The 10,758-nt window shown below is 38.9% G+C and overlaps 1 protein-coding gene across 1 annotated transcript in view; it reads right to left on the bottom strand.

Moving 5' to 3' along the window:
* Positions 1–1,229: 1,229 nt before the first annotated feature.
* pcdh17 (protocadherin 17) overlaps positions 1,230–10,758 on the bottom strand; it is an 85,549-nt gene continuing 76,020 nt past the window's right edge. The window contains exon 5 of the mRNA XM_073826327.1: positions 1,230–3,456. Coding sequence (XP_073682428.1) covers positions 2,756–3,456 — 701 coding nt within the window. The 3' untranslated portion in view covers positions 1,230–2,755. The remainder of the gene's footprint in view (positions 3,457–10,758) is intronic.

Below are 10,758 nucleotides of genomic sequence, written 5' to 3'. Positions count from 1 at the left end.
TTTCACTTTCTCGCAACGAGCTGCTTTTTTGCTATCTCTTTTTCCCGGGTACTGATAAACTCACTGTGCGGAAAATAAAGAATGAAACGGCGAAAAAAACAAAGGAGAAAGTCTAGGAGTGCATCCTTTGAAGCAGGAAAACAGATGCATGGGTAGAACAATGAATAAATAAATAAATAAATAACCTAGAAATAAATAAATAAATCTCGGAACAGACGCGATTGTGTCTTTATGGAAGATGAGAGGGAGTTTTTTTTTTTTTTTTTTCCACACTCCCTGTGGTTGCTGTGCAGGTCGACCTGTGTTTAACGCACACCGCGGGCAACGCTTTCTGATGACATAAATAGCCGATCATGAAAATGGTTTTCTTCCCCTTGGGTTTTCTCTGTTTCTTTTGTGATTGTGGCAGCTCATTTTAGTCACAATGCGGCAAAACTTACTTTGGAAACATAACATATAACTGGAGTTCGTTTATGAGGAGTGCGTTTTCATTAAATTGCCCTGCCTGGGAATAGTTCAAATCCCAAAGTACACTGTGTGGGCAGGGTACCGTTCTAATAACATAAATATATAGACACATAGATATTCATATATTCATTGTTTCTGTTCTCATATTCCATGATGACAGAGTGCACAAGGTCATTATGAGCATTATAAGCTGAACTGGATGGATAGATTGTGCTACTAGTGCATAGACATAGAAAAGACAAAAACAGTCCCTCAATAGGAAGCTGCTGGTGCAGAGTTTGTTTCAAAAGCTAGGTTTAATAAATAGAAATAATAAAAAGGCTAGATTTAAGTTATAAAATATTGGTATCTTCCGTCACTCAGTTGTGAATTAAAACAGTGAGGAAACTCACTAGTTTTTGGAACAGCGCAAAAGTTTTCTAAGTGGCAAGTTTTATGCATTGAGAGACAGAATATAAGTTTGGCAAAATAGATTCATGACTTTTGATATGTTTTGTGAATTCCTCAGAGGGAACCTCTTTTTGGTCCTCTTTATGAAATGAACAGCATGTTCTTTTTCCGAATCCTTCCGACCTTCTGCAGTACAGATGACCTTAAACAGACCAGACAGCATCACTAAATGTTCACAAAGGATTTGCTGCTGCTCATCAAATCGAAATAGAGCAAGAAAGCTGAAAAAACAACAACAACACTTTAGTGAACCCAAATTTTTGTAAAAGTATCATGGTCTTTGTATTGCAAAAAAACTACGCAAACTGAAGTCATGTGTGGCTGTTTTTTTTAGTTTTGTTTCTTGTAGACAAAAACAAGTTGCTTAGCAAGTAGTGAACATGTTATGTAAGCAGTCTTTTTCCAACACGTGTTTCAAACAACATAACCTGTCCAAATGCACAGCAGCGAGGCGAAGCAGAAAGCGAGAGCGGAAGAGTGAACCAAGAATGAAACTGAATGGAAATTAAACTCATAGAGTTTGACGACTACTAAGGCATCAGTTGCCAAGTACAATATAAGCCCATGTATATTACAACACAACCATATATTAATTTAATAAAATACACAATATAGCTCTTGTACACGTAACAATTTGGCTCAAATGCACAGAAACTGCAGAAAAATCAATAAAAATATGTCATTTTGATGTAAACACATTAAATTGGATACATTTTGCACATTAAAATGATGTGTATAAGTGACAATGTGAAGGGACATTTCCTTTTTTAAAATCCTTTTTTTTTGTTGTTGTTAATGTATTGTTTTTCTGAAATTGAAACAGTGTCCTTTGCAGTTTAAAATAAATATTTCCAACTGCATTTTCATCCTGTGCGCGCCCACGTTTTTTTCTGCGATTAATGTTTTTTCCACCTTTTTTTTTTTACAAAATGTATAAATATTTTCATTGTTATCTGGACACTATACATAAGTTCATATATTTATATATATTTATCTATATGTATATATAGATATATCTTTTCACAGTTGAGGAAAAATGTCCCTAATATACAAGAGAGTGACTGTTATAACTTAACGTCAGACACGTGGAGAGTCACTTTAAAAGTAGTGAAAAGCTGAAGACAGATGATCACAGAGGACCAATAAGTGAGAGTAACAGGTTCACCGTTCTGGAATGTTCCATATGTACGTATACATGGGGCGGGGGAGGACACAGTTTACACGTGACTAGAAATGACAGGTGAAGAATGGTTACATTTCATAATCAACCCTCCCCACCCACCCTAAAGATTCATGGCCCCACACACCCCCTCAGAGTTTGCTGATATCATTTGCACTTCTTATGCTGATATTACAAAGCCAATAAAAGTTAAAGAGAGAGTCTCTGTCTTGGTGTGGTCCAACCGTTCTGGGGCGTCCGATGCACCCTGAACCCTTTTGACTTGCGATTGTCAGAACAAACCATTTTCGTCCACCCCTGCTCCTCCGAAAGTCCCTGTAGGAGAAGGGAGGGACGTTCCGTCTGCGGTTCAGCGACAGAAAGATGTCACTGTAAGAAAGAGTTTGAAGCTGGTGGGCACTTGAAGAAGAAGAAAAAGCTCACAAGAAGCCAGAAGCAGCAACTTCTGCGACTCCAAAGAAATTCCCTCGCCCCCAAAAACACAACACGGCATCCGAACGAATGAAAGCAAACTATTCTTTTGCTCCCTATGTTTATTTGTCAAGATCTTCAAGTACGCATGTTTTTTTTATTTGTCCTCGCAAAACGTCCCCATCTGCGCCACACTCTCTCGGAGAGCGCCTCGACTTGGTCCATGTAGTCTCGACAAAGTCCGTTTTACTTTCTGATGGGGGTTTTTTCGTTTCCCCGACAATCCTGCAGGAGTTTGTCGATGTCTCTGACCACCTGGTCTGCGTCCATGGTGCCACGGCCCATCTCTCCTCCGCCCTGCTCCAAAACGCTGTCCATTTCCACCGCGGTCTCCTGGCTGATCCGCGAACGTGCTTCAGCCAGGACTTTGGCTACGGGGTCGGAGGGAGGCAGCGTGGAGTAGCCCTGCTCTTTGTTCTGCTTGTTCGGGGAGATGTACTGTCCATCTGGGGGTCCGTAGTGGCTGGTGCTGGGCTTGCCCTCCGCTCCGTCGCCCATCCCTTTGGCCGAAGAGCACGGGGAGCCTGTATTGCAGCCTTTGGTGGGGCTACATGAGGCAGACGGGACCTCCTGCAAGAGAGGACTGAGGGCACGTTTGGTCTTTAGGTAGGGTTTGACATTTGCCACGAGGATGGTGTGGTCCCGACGCTCCTTTCCGAATGTGCAAAAAGTTTTTTTGCCATTGGGGTTGCACACCGTCTCATATGTTTCGGTTTCCACTGCGACCGCCTCCATGCCAGCAGGTACGAAGAGGTTGGTGCGGTAGTCCGACCCCTCGGCTTGGGGAGTTCCTGCTCCTCCGGCCCCTGTGGGAAACTGGGGCATCCAACAACGGTCAGAGTGACCCAGCACTCGACACTCCTCTGTACAATTCACACAATCCTCCTCTGGAAAGAGAGAAAGAGAGAGAGAGAAAAAGATTAATTTGGTTGGAAAATCAATTAATAAATAACCATGTAAAAAGTCATATCAAATGAACCCAAAGATTATTCGTCACAAATGAGGAAATCTGTCATAAGTGCAAAAACAGATTGTCATAACGTAACACTTGAGTCAGTGTTTCCTGCACCACTTTTCGGCAAAGCTGAATCACCAGAGATACTTTATCGCAGTTGTGAATGTGAGTTTGCAGTCTAAATTTAATTTGGCCAGATAAAAAGACAGTGTACTAGCATCATACAGAGCAACTGGTGTAATCTGATTCATGAACAAATGACTCGCATGAATAATTCAAAACTACTCATCTTCCGAATTCAGTACAAAAGTTATCATGGTTTCCACAAAAAAGCTGAAATCGAAAACTGTTAGGCTGCTTAAAGTGTTAGTTCACCCAAAAATTTAAATTAGCTCATGATTCACTCTTAGGTGTATGACTTCCTTCTTTTAGACGAATCCAATTGGAGTTATATTAAAAATTATCCTGGCACTTCCAAGCTTTACAATGGCATAGGCAGGTGTTTCTCTTCATCAGCCCAAAACAAGTCCAATAAAGTGCATCCATCCATAATAAAAAGTGCCTCACATGACTCCAGGGGGTGAATAAAGGCCTCCTGTAGTGAATCGATGCGTTTTGTAAGAAAAAATATCCATACTTAAATTGTAAAAATCACTTTAATGTGATTTAAGCAAAGTTTCCTTACTTTAGCAAAGGAAAATCTGTCTCATCTTGGTTTATATCGAAATCCTTTGAATTTTTCCTTTACAAATCCTGGTTTTGAACTTCTAATTTGTGACCATTGTTTTGTTTGGCGGAAGCTAGATTAAAGTTATTATTGCGTTTAAATATGGATATTTTTTTTTACAAAAAGGCATCGATTCACTTAGGGCTGCACGATTAATCGCACGATGTTGTGAGGCGCATTTAGTCAATGAAGCCGGTACCTTGATTAGTAGTAAATCTCCATCACGTGCGTTGAGCATGTGCGTTCAGCATTCGGCAATTAATACACAGAGGCATAAATCACTGACAAGCTACGCCAAATCGCGCTCAAAATCGAATGCAATTTTGAGCACAATTTGGCCTAGCTTGTCAGTGATTTGGCTTCATTGACTAAACGTGCCTCACAACATCGTGCGATTAATCGTGCAGCCCTAGATTCACTACAGGAGGCCTTTATTTATTCCCCAGAGTCATGTAAGGCACTTTTTATTATGGATGGATACACTTTTTTCGACTTGTTTTGGACTCATGAAGTGAAACACCCGCCTATGCTATTGTAAAGCTTGGAAGTGCCAGAATAATTTTTAATATAACTCTGATTGGATTCGTCTGAAAGAAGGAAGTCATATACACCTAGGATGCCTAAAGGGTGAGTGAATCATGGGCTAATTTTCATTTTTAGGTAAACTAACTCTTTAAGCAGCACAACAGTTTTCAACTTTTTCCGATTTTCGAAGGATCTTGTGACATTGAAGGTTGGGGAAATGACTTCTGAAAATTCAGCTTTGGCATCACAAAACTAAATTACTCATCAGCAAAATTTTGGCGGCTTGAGGTCCTCAACCTTGGTATTTGCAGCCTCGGTTAGCATAAGAGACTGCTTTTAAAAACCTTAAGATCTTACCAACCCAAACTTTCTAAATAGTGATAAATATATACACCACAACAAAGCTAAACAAAGTCATAAATGACATAAAAGAAGACTATAAAGAGAAGAATGGAAAACTATCTGAGTTTTCCATGAACTTGATCAAAAGGATGGCAAAGAATCACCCTGTTCTCCCCCGATCATGCTCATGCATTCTACAGTACATCCTCCCTCTCTCCTTACCCCGCCTCTCAGTAGAACAACAACAGCTCAGTTTTGGCAAAAAGTGTGGCGCTGCTATCATAAATTTATGTCACTGGGCTTTGAAGCTATCCCAAGGCAGCCCTGCCATATCACAGAGCCAAGTGTCTAGTGCGGCACTGCATTCGTATGTGTGTGTGCATCTTCCCTCCTTTCATCTCAGCTCAGAAGAAACCACATTTTGGATTATTGTGGGCTGTTCTGATGGTGTGTCAAATGGGTCCAGGATTGTGAAGAGGATAAAAAAATAATGTATTTTAAAATAGGAAATGAAAGAAAGGGGGAGAAAAAAATAAGGGAACAAAAGGGAAAACATGACAAATGAAAGTTAAAAAATGAAAAGGAAAGCGCAGCTGCTGTCCTGTGAATATAAATGCTCAAATAGCTCAGGTAAAGCTGAGACCCGGGTCGCAGACACGCGCAAACCTCACACACTGGGACCTGTGTCATCGGTTCTGTGTGCGTTTGACAAGAGAAGTGCAGTAATTTGAGCAGAACAAACAAAAGTCTTCCATCCATATTTAATAGGTTGATGATGTCTGTCTTTTGGGAGACAAAAACATGGAAACACAAACAACCTCATGAATTTATGAGAAGAAACGCTTTCAATAATCTAGCAGTCATCACTCACCCATTTAAGACCCCAAAAAGTGTCTGGGAATAACAGATGATCACGTAAAATGACTGGAAGAATCTTTGTGTTATTGATTCAGGGTTTGTACAAGGCGCATAAAGTGCTTGAAATACTTGAATTAGACTCTTTGAAATTTAAGGCCTGGAAAACCCTTGAAAATAGCAATATTCCTGAAAAGGTTTTTCAAAAAGTGCTTGAATTATTGAATGAGAATGTATGTTTTCAATACTTAAGCTTTTTTAGCTTATTTCAGTTAATGTATATCGAGCTAAACCAGACTCTGATCATATATTTCAAGTGATTCACTAGCAAAAAGCAGATCAAATTAAAAGAGCCATTCATTTTCGAAATTCAACATTGCTTGTAATGATTTTAAAAAGCACGTAGCCATGGGTAAAAAGGAGCTTTTTGAAACTCTGAATCAGTTAAATCATTGAGTTGCCAAATGATAATCTGTTTCGAAGCGTTCCAGTCAGATCACGTATCGCAAATCATTGGTTTCAGATCGGAACTTTTCGTCTAGCAAGAAATTTAATCAATATCGGGACTTCAGAGCGAGTATCACAAATCAAATGATGAATCAAATCATTCGCAATATGCAAAGTTCCAATCTACAGTAAGTCAAATGATTTGAATCCTAAGTCCTGATCTGAAACAATAGTTTGCGAATCATTGTTCAGATAAGCGTGGATCACAAATCATTTGATTTAGATCGGAACTTCGGACAAGTCTTTTGCTTTAGATCGGAACTTTGAAGCATGGATCGTAAATCATTTGATTCAGTTCGGGACTTCGGAGCGCATCTTGCAAAGTCTCGATACAGTATGAATCAAATGATTTGCAATACGTAAAGTGCCAATCCAAAACAAATGACTCGCGATAAGCGCGTCTATTGGGGTGCTTCGAAACAGTGAATCTTTTTGCGACGCAATGGTTTAAGTGATTCAGAGTGGATTGCGAATCATTTGATTTAGATCGGAACTTTAGAGCGAGTCACTTGATTCAGCTCGGGACTTCTGAGCACATATTGCGATTTATTTATTTACCATCAAAATAATCAAACTGATAATACTAATGTGTCATATTACACATTTATCTCATCTAATACCTGATCTTATGGCTCTTTGAGAAATATTATTATAATTACTTATAAGTGGTCTTTGTATGCTTTAAGTAAAGTGACATGAGAAAGATGGCAAGAAATGAGACTTATAATACGTTATAACTATGGAGGAGGTAATCATACTGTTAAAAGCTATAACCACAAATAAGTAAAACATTATAATACATTAAGACTGTTCTTATGAATACTCATAAGATGATACAACATATTATAAGTTTTTTTATAATGTATTATTAATGTATTATAATGCCTTAAGAATACCCTTATAATGTATTATAAATACAGGCTTCATAGAAAGTGTTACCGAACATTTTCCATGGTTTTACTATAGTAAAAGTGTAGTATACTTTAGTTTTGCCATTTTTTATTAGTATGTTTTTATCTATTTATCTTTTTTTTTTTAAAAACACTGATAAGTAAAGTCTCTGAAAATCCAAAAAGATCTGTACTAACTCTGTTGATTTACCGAACTGTAATTTCCAATCTATCCTTCACCTCAAACAGTCCATGATCAGATTATAAACGTTCTGTTTTGTATGAAAATTTCATTTTGTATCTCATTTCTTGCTCTACTGTATTTCATGTGGCTTCACTTTTCTTTTCTTTGAAATGAACAATGCCACACTGTAATTCATAAAGCCAGTTAAAGTTTGAAAGCAGAAAGCGATCCAGACAGATGTACTCATTTTCCTTGAATGCATATATCGAAATACAATCAGGATATTCAGCATTCCTTCTCCTCATCCATTGAAAGTGCATCAATTCTCTGTGCGAAAGTGTTCATAGCTAAATTGATATCTGTGTTTACTTTCGCAGACGTGTAGCCAATTGGTTTTCTTTCTTCACGCAATGTGCAAAGCTCGGCGTGTATAAATGATGACCACTTGACCTTATTATCATCATTAATCATATTTTAAATTGCTCTTTCAGATGTTTCTCTGCTAAAGGCCAAGCCATGTCATGAAAAATGATCCTCTGCAACTCGACTCCCGAAGCCCTATTGTTCCAGATTTCTCTGTGTGTGTCTGGCCAACAAAAGCCTATCCCTGGGGTTCCCTTCAGTTTGTTTCTGGTCTGTGGGGTTTCTGCTAACCTTGAAAAAGTTTTCAAACTCCCTTACCCATTCTCAATGGTAACGGTACACTGCACCTGACTCTCTTGAGGTCAAAATATGTCTTTTCAACACACACACACACACACACACACATCGCTGGTGCATCTGCGGACCTAGCAGAGGGAAAGCTATGGAAGTTCTGCGAGTATGCGAGTTCTGTATCGGTCCCAAGATCAAACCTAGAGGCACACCTAAGGTTTCGCGCAACTGTTTGCGTGTTTGGAGGGTCAGCAGGCCCTTCATCCTCAGGGACACTTTCTATAAGAGTGTGAGAGGATGGGGTAAGCGCTATATAAGAGGGGAGAGAGCGAGCTTGACATTTAGCATGCGGTGCTCTTGTGTTGTGCGAGAGAACGACCAGGGCTAGTCCTGAGTGGCACAAACTAGCATGCATGACAAGGTGAGAAAGAACATGCTGTCCACTTTAAATAATGAGATCTCCCACGCACACACAAACACACAGATACACACACAATGTCCTCTTCAGATCCGCATAGGCTTTGAATCTGAGCTGCTTTGCTAGATTTTGCAGCTGTTTATCGTCTCTAAACATAAATTAGCGTGGGTATGCATGCTAAGCAGTGTCTGTGTGTGTGTGGGGGAATATTTTTCTGTTTCACACTTTCATATCACCTTTAGACTTGCAAAATAAACATTTGCACAACTGTTCAAAAGTTCAGGGTTAGGAAGAAATTATTTTAAGGATAAGAAATGTTTCTTCAGCATATTAAAGTGATTTCAGTTTACAATATATTCGAATTGAAAACAGTTTTAAATTGTAATATTTTTACATAATAATGTTTTTCTGCAATTTTAATGCATACAGAGGAAGTCAAAAGTTTGCATACACCTTGCAGAATCTGCAAAATGTTAATTATTTTAGCAAAATATGAGGGACCATACAAAATGCATGTTATTTTTTAAGTATTGACCTGAATAAGATATTTCACTTAAAATATGTATAGTCCACATAAGAAAATAATAGATGAATTTATAAAAAGTTCAAAAGTTTACATAGTCTTGATTCTTAATACTGTGTTGTTACCTGAATGACCCATATCTTTGTTTGTTTGTTAAGTGATGGTTAATGAGTCCTTGTTTGTCCTAAACATTTAAACTGCCCCCTGTTCTTCAGAAAAATCCTTCAGGTCCCACAAATTGTGTTTTTTTTTTTTTACGCATTTTTGTGTATTTGAATCCTTTCCAACAATGACTGTATGATTTAGAAATCCACCTTTTCACCCTGAGGACAACTGAGGGACTCATATGCAACCATTACAGAAGGTTAAAACTGTCACTGATGCTTCAGAAGGAAAAACAACACATTAAGAGCCGGGGGTGTAAACTTTTGAACTTTTAAAGATGTGTAAATTTTTCTCACTTTGCCAAAATATTATATTTTTTTCATTTAGTAGTGCCCTTCAAAAGCGACAAAAGATACTTACATGTTTCCCAGAAGACAAAATGAATTCAATTTAGCCAGATCTTCAAATTCCAAAAGTTTTCACACTCCTCTATTAATTTCTCTTGTGGGTGTTGAATGTATACATCTTTTATGTGAGCTATCTTTTTCAAGTCAGTACAAAAAAAAAAAAAAAAAAACCTGACCCCTCTTATTTTGGTAAAATAATTATTTTGCAGATTTTGCAAGGTGTATGTAAACTTTTGACTTCAACTGTAAATGAGCACAAAAGACATCAAAAAACCTTCAAGCAAAAAAGAAAACAACAGAAATCCATTGCTACGCTAAAAAGGCAGATCAGACTCGTCTCCTCTAGTATGTTCAGAACTGACTGCTCGTTCAATGGAGGCACAATAAAGCATAAATAATCCACACTGACACATCTCCATGCAGCCAGTGAGGAGGAACCAATCCTTCAATAGATTATTCATGCCTGGGCGGAACAGGTGACCTTGAGACTTGGCAGGGTCGCCATGACTAACAATAAGACATGTGACACCGGCTGAGGCCACTAATTCGTCGCCAGATCCAAAGCAGGCGGCACGGTGTGAATTATTGCCACCCCCAACCCTCCTCACGTACAGTCAGCACACAAGGTTACAAGCTGTTTTGGGGACACTTCATTATAATTGTATTGCGTGACATCCCTGTGTTTTTTTTGACGGTCCATGCACCAATCTATATATCGAATGGCTCATCGTGAGCTATCGGCCACTCTGCAGGAATGTCAAATCAACTGCCCAATTATTATCACAAGGAGCACACGCTCGGCTCTGTGCACCATTTACTGGGATTCGCAGACTTCAGTTTCAGCTTCTGCTAGCACAGCGCTTGTCCCACTCATCAAGCTAATGATGTGTGTACGACAAATCTCATTTTACTTTGCACACAAAGTCCCAAAGGCAGAGCAGCAACTCGAGACGACGCCATATTTATGTGACAGTCCTAACAGAAGGTCACATCATAACATATTCACTAGTTCTGCTGCATCTGGAAAAATAAGAGTTGAAATGTCTTGTCACATCTGAAAGGGTTTGCAGGTAGCCTACTGCAAGGCTTGCTTAACA

This window comes from Garra rufa, chromosome 20, assembly GCF_049309525.1.
Source record: "Garra rufa chromosome 20, GarRuf1.0, whole genome shotgun sequence".
Taxonomy (NCBI): Eukaryota; Metazoa; Chordata; class Actinopteri; order Cypriniformes; family Cyprinidae; genus Garra; species Garra rufa.
The sequence above is the reverse complement of the archived record's forward strand: the minus strand, read 5'-3'. Positions and strand labels throughout refer to the sequence as shown.